General features: G+C 42.4%; 1 protein-coding gene across 2 annotated transcripts in view; it reads left to right on the forward strand.

Moving 5' to 3' along the window:
* Nucleotides 1–18,712, forward strand: part of MYO16 (myosin XVI) — a 505,809-nt gene that overhangs the window by 326,221 nt on the left and 160,876 nt on the right. For both annotated transcript variants that reach the window (XM_061133099.1, XM_061133100.1), the window contains one exon: nucleotides 6,812–6,884. In XM_061133099.1, coding sequence (XP_060989082.1) covers nucleotides 6,812–6,884 — 73 coding nt within the window. The remainder of the gene's footprint in view (nucleotides 1–6,811; nucleotides 6,885–18,712) is intronic.

The raw sequence follows: 18,712 nt of genomic DNA on the forward strand, positions 1-18,712 counted from the left end.
GTGGACTTGGAGTATGAACCCCACATATCAGACTCGAAACCTGAGTTTTTCCAAAAACGTCTCCCACATTGAAATGGTCAGAAAATTGAATTTTTTTTAAGAAGCATAGTTTTAAAGCTACCTTTAAAAAACATAAGTGGTTTCTTTATTTCCTCCCAAGATGATAATCTAGAGTTAACATGTCTGTCCGTGGACATGTCCCTGAGGATAAGCGTGCCCTCTGTCCCTCTGTTCTTTGCATCTGGGTCTCTGTCAGCCAGCAGTGTGCTTTGCAGAACGAGGTGCACCTTTCAAACTCCCCATTTGAAAGGTGAAGCAGCATGGGGCAAAACTGCCCCTAGTTGCTTGCATCTCTGCATCCTTGCCCTGTCCAATTCCGCTCTGACATTCCTCTCATCAAGAGGTTAGGTCTGTTCTCTCTGCCTCTGTGTCTGAGCTGCCCCTGTGTCTTGCTGTAGCCAAGCGAATACAGCCAAAGTGAAGATGCGCCAACTCTAAGGCCTCACACGGGTCCGCTGGTTCCCTGCCATTGCCCCTCACGCGTGAGCCCAGGCTCTTCTGCGGGTGGGGAGAGATGATGTGAGCCAGCCAAGGGCTGGCCAACCCCAGGACCCTTGGGTGGGGGGCTGTCTTAGACCTGCCAACCCCCATCAGGCCACCCACACTGACAAAAGGATCTAGAACCATAATTAGGACTCCCTGTGTTGTTTGGTCAGTGAGTTTTGGGGTGGTCGGTTACCAACAATAGCCACTTGCTACAAGTCACTAGCTAGTTAATTTAATTTTCATAAAGGTTCTTTTGAACCTCAAGTCTCGAGTACATATAATTGAAGGTGATTGTTAGAAAGACAGGTGTCCATTTCCTGGGTGGTCTGAGGGATTCTGAGATGACTGTTGATTCCAGTTCTTCCAAACATTCTTCTCTGTCATCTTCTGGGGGGCAGACTAATCACAAACCTTAACAATTTCCAAAATCTACTATTAACTGGCAAAGATAATCCAAAGTGCTCTTTAAAATTTAAATAGCAGGAACCTCATAAAAAGAAGGGTTTGTACTCAGACAGAACTATTATGAAGGGAGGAAAGGAACCCTATTAAGAAAAGTATGATAATTTTGCAGTCTGTGTGTGGCAAGTCAACAGGTTGTATACCTTAGACTTATACGATATTGCATGTAATTAACTCTTAGTAAAACGGGTGAAGAAAGAGAAGAGCATAATCAGTGAAAAATGAAGCAGCACTTTTTACTGTACTTTCGGCTAGTGGGTTGAGATGTTATATAGATCTCATTTTTGTGGATGTTCAAGATGGTAGTTAATTTATGAATACAGCAATTTTATCTTTTAACTCAGTTTTAATTTTTTTTAAAGGGAGTTGGAAATCGAGAGATCTAGGTTTCTATTCTAAGCTTGACACTTAGCATTAATGAAATCTTTAGTGAGACATTTATGTCTTGTGAATCTTAATTTGTTCAACCTCTGAAGCTGTGATAATCATATTTCATTTACTTACAAATGAAGGGTGTTGGCTTATCTCTCTGGCTTGGTTTTGCTTTCAGGACCTAGGATTCTATGATTGCTAGTCAGGATATTTTGGAAGATGTTCCCCCAGCATTCCGTTGCTCAGTAATGTCCGACTCTTTGTGACCCCATAGACTATAGCCCACCAGGCTTTTCTGTCCTTGGGATTCTCCAGGCAAGAATACTGGAGGGGGTTTCCACTTCCAACTCCAAGGGATCTTCCCGACCCAGGGATTGAACCCACATCTCCTGCGTCTCCATTCTTTACCACTAATGCCACCAAGGAAGCCCTTGGAAGATGTTGGTCACATCCAAATATCTGGTGGCCCCCTGCTTTATGGCAGGGGGTGAACTCTGAATCAGCCCTCTACACTGCAAACAATGCTAGGATGTTCCTATTTCTTACCCCATCTGGGGTCTGACGTGTCAGCCATTAGCCACAGGGTCTGATTCAGCTCTGGCTCCATCTGAGGGTTTTGTGCCAAACAGGATTCATCTCTTTCCTAAACTGACTTTGAATTACTTAGGTAACTGTCAGTTCACCTCCTTGCCTGGAGATGACTGAGGACAAAACCTGATGTGGGTAGATCCCCCAACCTCACTGCCCAAATAAAATTAGTACATCCGTGTTCCAAAGAGGACATGCTCTTTAATTCAGGCTTCCCCCTTTCTCATACCCACAGGCCTGGAAGGCAAATCAAAGTCAGACAGATGCCCTGGCATTTAGCGTTTTGTCTGATATCGAAAGTGGTGTATTTTACTAATGAGTCGATGCGGGCTAGGCATTTTTGTTAACCGTTAAGAAAACCCTCAGGAGATTTCTAGGGCAGAATTTGAACTAAAGCAGATCATCTCATTAATATGTTAATTTTGCCTAACGGATTGAATCCCGGTTCATCTGATGACCTCTGTCTGCCCCTCCTTGCTAGAAATTGGATGTTGAGTTAAACGCCTGTGTAATAGGAGTCGAGATATCAATAAGTGAAACGACAGCACTGCTGCCTGCCGCACGCAACGGGCATTTTGCTGGCTGCAGGCCCTCGGCTCCCTCCTGCCAAGGCAGCTATTGCAATAGCAGTCACATAAAACGATGGTTTTTCCAGTAATCGTGTACGGACGTTAGAGTTGGACCGTAAAGAAGTCTGAGCACTGAAGAATTGATGCTTTCAAAACTGTGGTGCTGGACAAGACTCTCTAGAGTCCCCTGGACAGCAAGGAGATCCAACCAGTCCATCCTAAAGGAAATCAGTCCTGAATATTCATTGGAAGGACTGATGCTGAAGCTGAAGCTCCTGTACTTTGGCCACCTGATACGAAGAGCCAACTGATTGGAAAAGACCCTGATGCTGGAAAAGACTGAAGGCAGGAGGAGAAGGGGACGACAGAGGATGAGATGATTGGATGGCATCACCAGCTCAATGGGCATGAGTTTGAACAAGCTCCGGGAGAAGCTGAAGGACAGGGAAGCCTGCAGTTCATGCGGTCCCAAAATGTCAGACATGACTGAGTCACTGAACAACAAAATTTCACTCAATCATAAATGATGAAATAGATTTTTGGGGGAAAAAAAAAAAAAGCAAACACATTTTGTCTGTCAGTAGTTGCAAAAATAATCCTTAAAATGCATTAAACCTGGATTAATTTTTTTTTCCTGAAAATAGTTCTTCCTTTCTCTCCATCTTTTTTAAACATTTTGTCTTGTAAACAAATGTAGTTTGGAATTTGGTATGTATGCAATGTGAATAAATGAAAGGAGTGTTCTTTCAACCAAATGCATGCTACTTATGCTGTTACTAATGAATAATTTACTTTCCCTAATCTGAACCAGGATCAGCTCCGTGCTCACCCACATGCAGCTCGCCGCCTTGGCGTCCTGCTTGTCCACACAAAGCCCCGTTGTTACAGGTGGTGGAGAGTATGTGCCGAGGTCTGGCCGCTCGTGGCTGTCCTCCTTCCTCCTGACTTCTGTCCACACCGCAGGCGGTCGCTGCAGGAGCCCCACTGCCCAGGCAGCCGGGAGCCTGTCTGGGGGGTCGGACCTGCGAGCCTGACGGCGCGGCCTTGGAGCAGGGTGGCAGCGACCAGCCGTGCCCTGGGCTGGCACCTGGCCGGCAGGAAGCACCTCTGCTCTTTCCTGACTCCCTGCTGCGCCTCCCGTGCCTGGAAAGCCAGGCCCTTGTCCTCACCGCCTCTGCTGGGCGCCATCGCCCTGAAGGTTGCAGTTCCCCTTCCTCCACCGGCTCAGAAGGTGACCACTGTGCATTCAATCACATGTCTTTCCAGCAAAGGCTAATGATAGAATTGTGATAGCCCGGTGCTCAGCAGTAGAGAAGCCATCTGCGGTGCAGGAGACACTGCCGGAGCTGCGGGTTCGATCCCTGGGTCGGGAAGACCCCCTGGAGCAGGAAATGGCCACCCACTCCAGTATTCTTGCCTGGAGAATTCCTTGGACAGAGGAGCCTGGTGGGCAACAGTCCATGGCGTTGCAGAGAGTCAGACACGACTGAGTGGCTGGGCACGCTCACACACGTAGAACGTTGTAAACATTAAGAGGTCACCTCTAGGTCTACCACTGAAGACATTACCAGGTCTTCTTCTCAGGCAGACTGTACTTCTTTCTGGGTCTTCTAGACATATAATAGGGCTTATTTATACAGAATTTATGTATTGATTTCTATTAACTTGTCAGTTTCACTAAATCCCTCCTATGATGTGTGTTGTTTAATTAATTGTGTCATTAGAGTGGGGTATCTGTTACTTCTTTTTGTTGTTTAACTGTAGTTACGATAACAATAGGCATCACTCTGTCTTTAATTGCATTTTTGATCATTGTCTTAGTATTGGTTCCTGCTTATGGAAGTCCTGGTTCAAAGGATATGAATATTTCAAAGCTTTATGCCACGTAAGGAAGTCATTTTTTAAGAAGGCCCTGCCAATTTCAGCTGCCAACGAAAGTGTTCGGGAATATCTTTCTCATCATAATTTTTCAGAATTTTATTTCTTTTGCAATTTTCATGAGATTGACATTTTACTATGCTGATTTGGCGTTTATATTTCTTCTGTTAGCCGCCCTCTTTACTTCTAGAGCGTGTTTAAACAACTTTTTCTTAAAGCAACTTCCAGTGAGTGGAGACACACTGTACCAGCTGTCATCTTAGAACTTTCTTTAGCTCACTTCTTATTACAGGAAATGTCTAGCTGGATAAATATGACTTGTTATCCTAGTTTTACGGATGATGGAACTGCAGCTCAGAAAATTTAGGTATTAATGACTTTGCCAAAGTTAGCCAACTAAAAAGTGTTTGAATCAGGATCCTTAGGAAGATGGAGTAACTCCAAAACTTGACAAGCTTCATCACTAGTCTCCTACAAGAGAAACGATGCAGCTCATTACATGGAAAACACACACATACACAAAACAAAGCGACAAGTCAGCCTAAACCTCAGCCCCACGGTTCCCACTGAGTGAGCTTCATCCCGACGCCCCTTTATGCACATTATAAAGATGACGTGGAAAGAGGCAGGGTGGCTGAAAGACGATGCAAAAAACTATGAAAATGAAAATATTATTTTTAAATAATAGTGACCTCTAACAGAATTTAATTGCATTTAAACTATTTATCCTCCAAAAGAATTTAGTATTTGCATAATCATACTTTTGAATGTTTTCCTATGACATTTCGCAGAACCGAAAGCAAGGGGAAAAAAATGGTCACTTTTTTTTCTCGTTTGTGTTTATGGCTTCCTCTTCTAGCATTTGACTCACTAAACCGTGTAGAGTTTATTTGGACACAGGGGGAAAGACTTTTTTTTTTTCTTCTAAAATACTGAATCAGTTACCTAGAGACCGCTCCTTCCTTAACTGACTCACACTCTTTGCCACTTGATGCTCATATTAGGGCTTTAAAAATGCTCTCCCTCCTAATTAGGAAGCTCATGTGTGTACTATCAGCAGTAAATAGAGACAAGATAGTGCAAAATCATTCCTTTATCTTGTTTTTAAAGGAAAAAAAAAGGTCATGTGAGTGACATGATAGCCCCTAAGTATCATGATTATTTTCGGCTTGTGGAAGCACAGCGCAGGCACATAAAGGGGCGTTGGGGGCCCCGGTGGCTCTGCAGTTTGGACAAACCAAGCAGAGTAGAAACAAGAGCAAAGCGTCCACCCCGGGACTCCCCCGACTCTTCCACTGCAGGGGCACAGGTTCAGTCCTTGGTCGGGGAACTAAGATCCCGCAAGCCATGCGGCGTGATCAAGCAAACAGAAGCAAAACCCGCACCCTCTGCGCCGGCAAGGAGACTGGTGATGAGACAGTGAGCACCGTCGTGGTGAGGGACCATCACTCCCACTGGTGGAAAAGGCAGACCGCGTTCCCCCTGCAGATGTGCTGGACAGAGACATTAACATGAGGGGTGGGCTGACCAGTGTTCCAGAAGCATCCAGGCCTTTCTTTGCAAGAAGCACCTCAGGGGTACACCTCACCCCAGCCCGTGCTGCCCCCACAGCCCTGCAGAATCCAAGTTGTCAGGGTTGCTGGGCCACGCAAGGCCCCCCTCCTCTCCTCACTCACTACATGTGTGCACATCACAAAGATGATGGCCTGGGAAGAGGCGGGGTGGTCCAAAGAGGATGCAGGACTGGACACAGGGGCTGATAGAGCGAGGTGGCCAGCGTCTGTGCTTTGACCGTCCAGGACGAGCGAGTTCTGAGGATGATCGTTTACACGGGAGAATGAAGTCTTTACCCGGATTCCTTTGCATTTTGCACCCGAGTTTCATGATCTTCGTGGTTCTTCTTTATTTACAAGAACACTTTGAGGAACAGCATGATTTTTGCAGTGGCTCAGTTTAATCTGTGAAAGAACATGTGTGTGGCTTATGGGGTTAACTCATGTTGTACTTATGTGTGATGGAGAAATTGCTGGACTTGCTTCTGGGGTAGCCTGGCGAGGTACAAGCTTTAGCTGAGGAGACCCACTCGACAGGCAGGTGCGAAGTCCTTTAAAGGAAGCAAGTCTGGTTGAAGGAGACAGAGAAAGTGTTTCAGAGAAGCAAATATTATTAAACCATCCGTTTGTTGTTGCAGTTTGTCCTTAGATATTAAACGCATTTTTGTTAACGAGTCTGTGTTTGAATCGAAGCATTCAAAGCAAACTTTTCCTCCTAATTTTCAGTTTTCCACCAGGTTAAGATCATCATTTGCATGTTTTTACTTTGGATTATCGACGACGTGCTAAGTGGCCGTGGGCAGGGTTAAGGATGCCCATTCACTGTGTCCTGTTCCATTTCAGCTCACAGACATGGGGCATTGGGATTCTGGACATCTTCGGATTTGAAGAATTTCAAAAGAATGAGTTTGAACAAGTAAGTGGATTTCTTTTGTAATTTTATTAACTTGAATGGTTAATTCCAAGTTTTTCCAACTAATAGTTACCACTTGTGAATTCATTAGAGACTACCCCCATGATTTCTTGCACACATATAATTAAAAGAAGTAGTTTGCCACCCTGTTTTAAATTAATGTCCCTGGTTTGTTGACATAGTCATCATTTTTATATGACCTTGGAAACTGGCCTGATCATTTAGTTTTAAACAGAGGCGCTTGTTTTAAAAGACAGTATTAGATGAAGACCAGAGCTGTGTTTATGGAAATGCCATTTCAGCTGGGCCAGAGACAGTGTGGGCATCTGTGAAATGAGGGTGAAGATCTTTAGAAACCCCTGGCCAGAAATCAGAATGGACATACTCTCTCATGCTCAATGCTCTTATTTGTGGATTCAGCTTTACGCAACATGCGTACATATGACTAATGGCCAAGTCATAACAGGAGGTTAAAGAAGCATTGATTATTTTTAATCCATTTACAATTTAGGGTACTTGAAAGGCACTCAGTTCTTTAGGCATCCTATTAGTATAGTGCAGATAGTTTAATTGAATTAAGCGTATCTAAAAATTAAATGTTAAGAATAGAAATAAAATTTGCCTCAGCAGAGAAGGAAAAATAAACCTGTGAAAGGTACAGGTGGAAAAAGGAAAAGCCACACTGTATTATATGACATGAAAAATTTCAAGTATGCCATGTTGAGGGTGGTTCATGACGGCAGATGAGGAGTTAACTAAAATGAGGTTGAAACCCAATTCTGTGACTTGTACTAGCAGGGCCGTCTTGGCCAGGATGCAGAGTCTATGATGAGCTTTGGTTTCCTTGTCTGTAACGTCAAGACGGCAGCAGACCCCCAGAGCTGTGTGAGTAGACAAGACGCTTATCTCGGAGGTTCTGGTGTCCTGTTCCCGCTCTCTGCACATGTGTAAGAAGTGGTGGATAGCCACGCTCACCTCTGTAGGTGGGAACACCCAAAAACCTTTTCCAATTTGGCCTTTATCCCCCTAAAAACGTGGTGCAGAGCCTTGTGAGTAAGCCTTAATCATGCCGACTCACTTAATCCAGGGTGAATCATCATGAATCATTTCTCTGCAAACTCTACCCAAAGTTTCATCTGAAATAAGACCAAGGAGACCAGAGATTCCTTCTCCCTTTGTGCTCTGTGTCCATGGATTCATGCAAAAGGGAGGACTTCATGGTTCTGTTTATTTACTGCTTATTATTAAGAGAAGCTGTGATGCCCCTAAGGAAGAAGGCAGTGAAGAGCCAGCAGCAGGCTGTCCCACGCGAGACGTGGGCCTGCAGCCGCCTCCACTGATGGGTCACTCAGACCCCATGTTTGAATGCCATTCATATTGATGCTTTTACATTTTTGTCTTAGAAAAAGACAGACTTCTGGTTTCTGATGGGACTCACGGTTTCTGCATCTCCTGGTTAATGACACGCAAAGATCACAGGTGGGCAGTGTCCACACGGGCCAGGCTCCCAGGCTCCACTCTGCACCCCACCTGGGCACCCACTAGGCCTGTGCTGGCGGCTGAGATGTGCAAAACATTCATATTATCTTTTTGTGAAAACTAGCTTCTTTACTATAGTTACATGCATCCCTGATCATTCTTTCCTTCTGTTAAACATTTTAATTATATGGTTCACAACATATACATGGTCTGAGATTTTTACATAACAAAGAATGGCTTTTTTTTAATCTAAAAAAACAAGTCTGTTAAATACCAAAAGCTTTAGATACTTAAGGGTAAAAGCTCAAGACCAATTTTTTTTACACCTAAATTAAGAAAACAGTAAATATTTTAAAAGATGTGCTTTTAGTTTGCTCGGTAGTTTGGCCTTTGCTAGGTAGGTTTTTAGCTGGCTTGCTTAATTACTGGGGCACAATAGTACCCAGGAGGGATTTTGGAATCATATCTCAGCCTACGGTGGATTTAGCAAATTCCTGAATTTGCCTGTGAGGAGTTTTAAAGGCCATTGGTTTGAATGATGCATTCCAGATTCTGAAGTTGCTGATAGAATGGTGAGCTTCCGCATGTCTCATTCCACTGGAAGCTTGCAGCAGAATGTTGACCAGATCAATATTATATTCAGAACCAAACCCAGAAGGATCTTAATGTGTTTATAAGTATCTGTTCTGCTTTGAACGTACTGACCTATGGGCTTCTCACTAGAACGTCAGCCCCCGCAGAGCTGCAGTCAGGCATGGGACCGCATTATGCATGTGATACAAGCTTAGCAGATGCGTTTCAGCCAAAATCTAGAGAGTAAACTCATAAAGAAAAATCTTGCTCTCCTGGTGGCTCAGACGGTAACGAATCCGCCTGCAATGCAGGAGATCAAGGTTCAGTCCCTGGGTTGGGAAGATCCCCTGGAGAAGAGAATGGCAAACCCACTCCAGTATTCTTGCCCAGAGAACTTCATGGGCAGAGGACCCTGGTGGACTGCAGTCCATGAGGTCACCAAGAGTCGGCCACGACTGAATGACCAGTCACTAGCAGATATGTTTCAATTAAAATTTAGTATACGCATAAGAAAAAATATTTAGTAAATTTGCTAGTGGTCCTTCTTGCTCAGGAATAGGAAAATATATATTTATGTATTTCTTGACAATTGTTCATCCATAAGAATTTTACGTAAGAAACTTGACATATATTTAGGACAGGGACAGTTTGAGAAGATTCCAAGAAGTGCTCCAAAAATCAGGACCACCAGCCTCAGTATGCTCAGGAAGCTGCCAAAGACTAGCTGAAAGCTTGCAACACTTTACCTGAGAGTTTGCTTCAGCTGATAGGAAATGCTAGCGCCCTTAGCCACCACAGTGCCACGGATGTTAGAAAGCCAAAGGCACTTAAAGGCACCATGTGGCGGGGAGAGGCGAAAATATTTTTCAGTCCAGAGGTTATTAATATTTAGACAGCTGAAAAGGACGAATGAAAACATGGCCGCAAACAACAAGAGAACCTGATACAGTAGCAACTTGTAAATCAGTGCCTCAAACAGAGGACTTTTGTATGTTCTTAAGGCAGTTTACCCGGAGAAGGCAATGGCACCCCACTCCAGTACTCTTGCATGGAAAATCCCATGGACGGAGGAGCCTGGTGGGCTGCAGTCCATGGGGTCGCCAAGAGTCAGACACGACTGAGTGACTTCACTTTCACTTCTCACTTTTATGTATTGGAGAAGGAAATGGCAACCCACTCCAGTGTTCTTGCCTGGAGAATCCCAGGGATGGGGTCGCACAGAGTCGGACACGACTGAAGTGACTTAGCAGCAGCAGTAGCAGCAAGGCAGTTTACCAGAAGACAAAGAGGAATAGAGGAAAACATTTACATCATCAAAGTTAGTAACTGGCCTAAGTGAGAGCTCCCCTGGAGAAGGGAATGGCAACCCGCTCCAGTAATCTTGCCTGGAGAATTCCATGAACAGAGGGACCTGGCAGGCTACAGTCCACGGGGTTGCAAAGAGTTGGGCATGACTGAGCACCTATCACTCACCAAGTGAGAGCTGAAATCCTCCTGGAAGTTGCAGGTAAAAATGAAAAGCCCTCCTGAGTTATTGGAAAGTCCTGATGTCACAGAGGTCCGGATTCTCCCCAAGCTAATTTATAAGTTCACTTGGTGCGATCTCACTACAAGTAAATGAAGAATGAATGACAGAATTAGAGCAAGTCATTGTCACTGCTCCTGATAAGTAATGAATCTAGGCATCTCTGCGATGAGGACCAATCACAGCTGACTTACAAGGAAGGGTGACAGTGTACCAGACGCTTCTCAAGTGTCTTGCCAAGGAAGGGAGGCTGGAAGGAAGGAAAGGAAACATCCTGAGTGTAGTGAAAGGTATTGATGTAACTACTAATTCGCAGAAACTGGGGACAAAGTTCTGATTTCCCTGGCGGTCCAGTGGTTAAGACTCCACCTTCCAATGCAGGGTTGTGAGTTGGATCCCTGGTCCGAGAGCTGAGATCCCACATGCCTCATGGCCAAAAAACTCAAAATATAAGACAGAAGCAATATTTGTAGCAAATTTTTTAAAGACTTTAAAAATGGTCCTCATCAAAAAAAAAAAAAAAAAAAAATCTTAAAAGAGCAGCTGATGACAGAATGATAAACTAAGCCACAGGAGTCCACCCTACAAAATCTAAACTGTAAGAAACAGTGCGAGAGAAATGACCTGATTTTCTTCAACATATAAAGTACAAGAATAAAAACGTGAAAGAACAAGGTGACTTACAGATTAAAGGAGCTCTAAGAGACATATAAATCAGTTACATATATAGACACTATGTGGGTCCTGATTTGCTTAAGTATAACAATTATGAGTTAATCAATGTAATGTGAAATCTGGATATTTGACAAAATTAAAAAATTATCCTTGATAGAAATTATATGTGATATAGATACTGTGAAGGTACTTTTTTAAAGACCTTGTGGCTTAGAGAATTATGCTCAAATATTTGCAGTTAAATGACACAATGTCTGAGAATTGCTTCAGTGAATCTAACTTTGAGGGTAATGGACAAGGAAATGGATGAGGCAGAATTGGCCATGAGGTGCTAATTGTTGATAATTGTTGAAGTCGGTTGATTGCAGACGGGGTTTATTGGGTTATTCTTTTCATCAGTGAGTAGGTTGAGATCGTCCGTAATATACAGGTGCCCCTCTGAGATACTGCTGATTCAGCTCCACAGCAGAAAAGCGAATACGGCCATAAAGCTAGTCACATGCGTTTCCTTTTGTTTCACAGTGCGTATGAAAGTAATGTTTGCACTACACTCTATTAAGTGTGCTATAGCTTAACATCTAAAAAAAAATGATGTCTGTGCCCTAATAATGAAGACTTCATTGCTAAAAAGCACTATCATCTGAGCCTTCAGCAAGTCTTTGTAGAAACACCAAAAATCAATGAATCCCAAATCACCATAACAAATATAATAATAATGAAACAGTTTGAAATATTGCAAGAATTACCAAAGTGTGACACAGAGGCGTGAGTTGAGCAGCTGCTGTTGAAAAGCTGATGCTGGTAGACTTACCTGACCCATGGTTACTGGAGAGTTTCAGTTTGTAAAAAAGGCAGTGACTGCGAAGCACCATAAAATACGGTATGCGCATACTACCTAAAATAAACGAGAAAACTCTAAGATTATATAAATATTATTTTAATAAGTGCTAGAACGTGTTCTCCCAACTATTGCTATTGCCACACTTTGCAGGCTACGGATCTTCACCACAGTCATAAAGAACACAGTAGTGGAAGCTAATGATTTAACATTCAATAATTTCCCTCAATTTCCCACTAGACACATAGCATGCAGCCACATGAAATGAAACTTTTAAAGCCATGGAGTCTGGTAAAACTGCTTATCAGCAATTTGCTCTAAGAATGCAGAGAATTTGGAAAGATAACACAGTTGTTCAAAGTAAAAGCTTCTGTTGTAGAAGATAAGATAATGATAGCTGACCAGTCATCAAGGGAGGCTTCATCTAAGCGGATTTCAGAAGCGTCTTCAAGGATTTGAAACATTTCCCTGCTTACAAAATCTTTAAAGAGTGAGATTTCTTGGAAATTCCTGGTGAACAATAACTCAGGTTTGGGCTAAGTGTTCAAAGGTTTGGAAAAAGCCAAATGCCTGGACTTCTAAAGTTCTATGAAATAAGATTATATAGTTTGTCAGCCTCAACCTTTAAAAAACCCCATGCAGTCCCTCGTTGTGAAATCACTATCCTAGATGTGACACAGAGAGAAATCAGTGGACATGTAGAAAGAAAGTGGAAGTGTTGGTTGCTCAGGCATGTCCAACTCTCTGCCAGCTCATGTACTGTAGCCCTCCAGGCTCCGCTGTCCATGGGATTCTCCAGGCAAGAACACTGGAGTGGGTTGCCATTTATTCCTCCAATGCATGAAAGTGCAAAGTGAAAGTGAAGTCGCTCAGTGGTGTCCGACTCTTAGCGACCCCATGGACTGCAGCCTCCCAGGCTCCTCCGTCCATGGGATTTTCCAGGCGAGAGTACTGGAGTGGGGTGCCATTGCCTTCTATTCAGATTCCTATTGAAAAATAAGCAGATTAATTAATGACATGCTATTTTAATGTACTTCTTATAATAATATTGTAGTCTATGTTTAAAAATAGTGTGGTTAGAGGTCTTCAGGTTAACAGTTTTGAAAACATTTTGGGAGGAACAAAAAAAAAATGAAGCAGAAGAAAGCAATGTTGAGCATGAAAAGTGCACATTTAATGAATTTTTTTCTGTTCAAAACTTTTTAACTTAAACAATATCAACATTTTAGAGCTAAAGAAACTAAGGTTCAGATAATTTAAGTGACCCAAGGAAGAACACACACAACCAGCATCTGATTCCAGAACGTTTCAAAGGTTGTTTGAAAGTTAAAGATTCATGATTATTACATTATACATTTCCTAAGCTTTCATTGCTACCTTCTTATGGGTATATTTTTTTTGTATTTCTCTTATGATACAATATTATTTATTAATTTATATTATTCTATTAAATATAGAAGCAATAAAATTTTAATAAATCTTATATGCCATTGTTTTTTTCAGAGTGAAGTTTTTCAGCAAATCCATTTGTTTAATATAAATAAGTGAGTTGGCGAGTGCAGGCGTGTCTTCTTCCTTGTAGAGTGAAGGCAGCCCTTTTGTTGCACTTTGTTTCATCCGGCTTCACAGACACTGTGAATTTTTCACAAATTAAAGTTTTGGGACAGCCCTTCCTCAGGCACGGTTCACTGTTGGATTTTTATGGCAGTATTTGCTCCGTTCATGTCTTTGTGTCACATTTTAGTAATTCTCACATGCCATACTTATTTGTTATTGTTATATTTGCTATGACGGTCTGTGGTCGGTAAGCATTAATATTACTGCTAAGACTTGCTGAAGGCCCAGACGCTGTTCAGCGTATTTCGCAGTGAAGTAGCTTTTAATCATGTGTATTTCTTCAGAATAATGTCATTGCACTCGTAATAGAGTGCAGTGTAGTGTATGCGTAACATTTCTCGGTGAATCCCCTGCACTCACCAAGAAGTTTGGTTCTGGGGAACCAAAAGATGCATGTGACTAGCCTTATTGCCCTATTCCTGTTCCTGCTGTGGTCTGGAACTAAATTCAAAGTATCTCTGGGGTGTGCCTGCCCCAGGGTGATTAAAAGGAGGTGTTACAAAATGTAATAGGAAGAATTAATGTATTTGAAAATATGTATCAGGTCACTTTAGATAAGAGTCAGTTGAGTTCTTTTGATGACAACTAACCAGGAAGAAGCTCAGCTCTGCAATAATGAGTCTGCAGATGCCAAGCCCCAGGAATGCTGACTGCAAGCCTGGTTCCATTTAGCCTGCTGCTAACAATCAATAGTGGCTACAATTTCTCAAGGCTTTCGTAACTCAGATGCTCTTCCTCTATGATCACTAGCTCTTGCAGCACCTTCTCAGAAAGGTGAGGGACCTCTAGAAGCCTTTCTGGGGCTACATGGGAATTCACATGCAAATCCATTGGGTCCCAAAGTGGCACTTTTGTGCCGTTCTCTTTCTTTCTCTGGCACCTTAGAACCAGTGCTCCGAAGTCTGTGATGTTTTGAGGATCTTGTTGTTGTTGTCCAGCCAGTAAGTCGTGTCCGACTCTTTGTGACCTCATGGACTGCAGCCGCCAGGCTTCTCTGTCCTCCACTGCCTCCTGCAATTTGATCAAACTCATGTCCATCGAGTCGGTGATGACATCCAACCATCTCATCCTCTGTCGCCCTCTTCTCCTCCTGCCTTCAATCTTTCCCGGCATCAAGGTCTTTTCCAGTGAGTCAGTTCTTCACCGGAGAAGGCAATGGCACCCCACTCCAGTGCTCTTGCCTGGAAAATCCCATGGACAGAGGAGCCTGGTGGGCTGCAGTCCATGGGGTCACTAAGAGTCGGACACGACTGAGCGACTTCACTTTCACTTTTCACTTTCATGCATTGGAGAAGGAAATGACAACCTGCTCCAGTGTTCTTGCTTGGAGAATCCCAGGAATAGAGAAGCCTGGGGGGCTGCCGTCTATGGGATCTCACAGAGTCGGACACAACCGAAGTAACTTAGCAGCAGCAGCAGTTCTTCACACCAGGTGGCCGAAGTATTAGAGCTTCAGCTTCAGCAACAGTCCTTCCAATGAATATTCAGGACTGATTTCCTTTAGGGTGGACTGGTTTGATCTTCTTGAAGTCCAAGGGACTCTCAAGAGTCTTCTCCAATACCGCATTTCGAAGACATCAGTTCTTCGGTGCTCTGCCTCCTTTGTGGCCCATATCTCTAGGCCTTGTGTTTAATCCTGGATAAGGAGAACTCTTTGAAAAAGACCTTTCTTCCTTTAGTGTTTGTGTGTTTCAATCTGACATTAGCAGATTGTTATGCAGAATATGGCAAGAAAATTAGCCAATACCTGTATTGTTGACCGACCCCTAAATATTGGCGATTCACATTAAAGGAGATTATAGGCATGAATTAAAACTCATTAAAATATTGAATTTATTTTTCGAACCCCTGTTGCACTGAGTAACAGAATCCCTAAAAGAAATACGATAGAAAGAGAAAGTGTTTTTGTTATCTGTATAAAAATAATGTCTTCATGCCTGTGAAGTAGTTACTTCAACTATACTAGCTTAAAACCTATTGCACAGAGTTTGATTTGAAATCTCAGTGAGAATCCAGAGAAGGAAAGGGTGTTTGGTTTCTTAAAGAAACAGTAATCTTCCCAGCAGATCGCCCAGGTGGCGCTTGTGGTAAAGAACCCACCTGCCGGTGCAGGACACATAGAGACATGGGTTTGATCCCTGGGTCGGGAAGATCCCCTGGAGAAGGAAATGGCAGCCCACTCCAGTATCCTTGCCTGGAAAATCCCGTGGACTGAGAAGCCTGGTGGGCTACAGTCCATGGGGTCGCACAGAGTTGGACACGACTGAGCGACTTCACTTTCACTTTCATTTTCACTTTTGGCATGGGATGGATCAAATGTCTAATGAGCCAGATGTCTAAAGGACATTTTGGTATTTTCTTTTTTGTTGTTATTGTTGTTTTAATTTATTTTTAATTTAGGGTATATTTTCTTTGAGCTTCCTTGGTGGCTCAGCGGTAGAGAATCTGGCTGCCAATGAAGGAGACGTGAGTTTGAACCCTGGGTAAGAAAGATCCCCTGGAGAAGGAAACGGCAGTCCACTCCAGTATTCTTGGCTGGGAAATCCCATGGACAAGGGAGCCTGATGGGCTACAGTCCACTCAAAAGAGTTGAATGCTACCGAGAGACTCAAACAACATCAACAACAAATAGTTTCTTGACAGTGTTGTGTTACTGTCTGCTGTGCAAGATGAATCAGCTGTAAGCAGACCTGTGTCTGCTGCCTCTTGAGCGTCGCTCCCACTAAAGGACACTGGACAGGAACAAATGTCCTTTAAGGTATAACAGTGTGATATATGTTGTGCACGTGTGTGTGCAAATTGATGTGGAAATCAGTTAATGGACTGTGTATGCCATCATCAGTCTCCACGTTCGAATCACCCGGAAAAGTTCTCAAATCTATCAATGCCAGGCCCCACTCTGATTTAATTGGTATGGGGTCAGACCCAGACATCAGCCTTTTTTTCAAAGCGCCTGGTTAATTCCAATGTTCAGTAGGATTTTGAATCCCTGTCTAACGCCTGGGGCTTTGCCTTCAGCTGGAGTCAGCTTTAATTAATCTCCACTTTAATTCTGTGATGCATATGTCATGCTTTATTATATTTTTGCTTCAGATAAATTTCACTGAGTAATAAAAATAAAGGGAGAACAGTTGGTGAAAATTTACTCAAGAAATTAAGTTTGTCATTAATACAAATGATGGGCCATCTGGATAAGCAATAATGGCCTGTTACTAAAGAGTGTTTTCAAAGGGTGCATGGTTTTTATTATTAAACCGCTCCACAATGGCACCTAATGTACAAAGCATGTATTTTAATCAGAGAAGGTGCATGCTAATTAAACAGTTCTTAATAATTGTTCATTATCATTTATGAAAACTTACCTTTTACCTACATTAATGTCTACTCCAGGGAATACTGGGGGATTTAATGAAACTCAAACATAGTTCCAATGGATAGAGGTGAAAAATAAAAACAATGACTGTTTTGCATTGAAGTCAGTGATAGTCTCAATTACTGATGCAGATTTATGCTTCGAGATACATAAACTACTTTGCCTTTGCAAATCTTTCTGTCTTTCTCTGACGGTGTTTAGCACACGCACACATATGCACACACAACACAGACAGCTCAGTGAGGACCAACCACGAGCATGCAGGTTCTTGTTCTGATTCTGGCCACCACTGCGTTAGTGGCATGCATTTTTTTCTTTTCAGTAAGAGGCCTACCTCAGGGCGATATGTCCACAGCCGTCCCCCTAGCTGCCTGTCCTGGTGGTTCTGAAGTTCATGCTGTTAGCACTTCTTTTATATTTTAATCTTTGCTGAAACAGTGAGTGCAATGAGCAATTTAGAATAGGGAAAGGAAAACTGTTCTGGTGAAAATGCTTGTATGTATGACTTCAAAATGAGCGTGAAAAATGTCTACTTCTAACCCCAAGTGCTCGCTGTGATTTCTTTAAATGCATCGCTCACTGCTGTTAGAAATCCAGGCCCACATTTGGTTTCAGGAAGCACCCCTGTTAAAAAGGCTGCAAGTCAGAAATCACAGGCTATTCAGCAGTATGTATCTAAATGGAGTTTTCCTTGGGATTTTAATAAAAAATTTTTTTTTCTCCCCAGAATACAAAGAACACAATGTACAATTAAAAGTTCCGATATATTGTAAGGATCACCCCCTGTCACCGAGTCCCACCCAACACTGCAGCTTCAAAATGGTAACACTTGGGACAGAAGCTGTATGTTTCATGAATCATTTTGACCAGGGGAGCATTCATTTGGTTTCCTCTGTTTAGAAACACAGGCCACATCTTTTTTGTTATTGTTGTTACCCAAAGTTTGGTAGATTATTTTAGACTTTCCTTCCTGGGGAAAGAAAAATAGGGGGGAAAGGACTGAAAGCCCTTTTTCCAGCTCTTTCGAATGACTGTGGCTTTCTCCACATTCACATTTGGTATCGTCATTCTAAACAGTGGATCGATTCGCTGAGACCCATATTCGGTTCAGTTAAATGTTAGGAAGCAAAACTAATTAAAATGTCTAGTTTTTATTATAAAAGCATTTGAGTCAGTTAAAACACTGCAGCCAGGGGTATATATAGAGGTGGTCAGCTATAAACAGGAGCAAGAGAATTTAGTCAGTTGTCATCAAAAGTAATTTTTGTAACCGAGCTGAAGTCTATTCTGAATGCACAACAATAAGAGAGCTATCATATTGTATAATTTATACATATCATATATAATTTATATAAAATTATTGTATTAAATGTGTTTGAGATATCTACATCTACCTAAGTATTTTTAACTAGAGCATCTCAAAATGAGGGGAAGGAGAAGTGTCATATGATTTGGATGTTACTTCTACAGCAGAGAATCAGCCATTGCTGGGCTTATTTCAGAATCCTTTATCAGACTTATTTTTATTTTTTCATGCAGTAACGGACTTCATGTCGTTTTTCGTGGCTTCTCCATTTAAGTCTTGAGCGATCTATTTCCCCAAATATATAACATTTAAGCACACCTTCTGTAACTGCTTTTAAATCAAACTGCTGAGCTGTAGGATCTATTTGTGTTGTCTTAGATGATTCAATGCATATTTTAATGTCAAAAAGTTTGAAAAATTTCAATTGTTTATATCATCTAATCAA

Source organism: Dama dama, chromosome 30 (assembly GCF_033118175.1).
Source record: "Dama dama isolate Ldn47 chromosome 30, ASM3311817v1, whole genome shotgun sequence".
Classification (NCBI taxonomy): domain Eukaryota; kingdom Metazoa; phylum Chordata; class Mammalia; order Artiodactyla; family Cervidae; genus Dama; species Dama dama.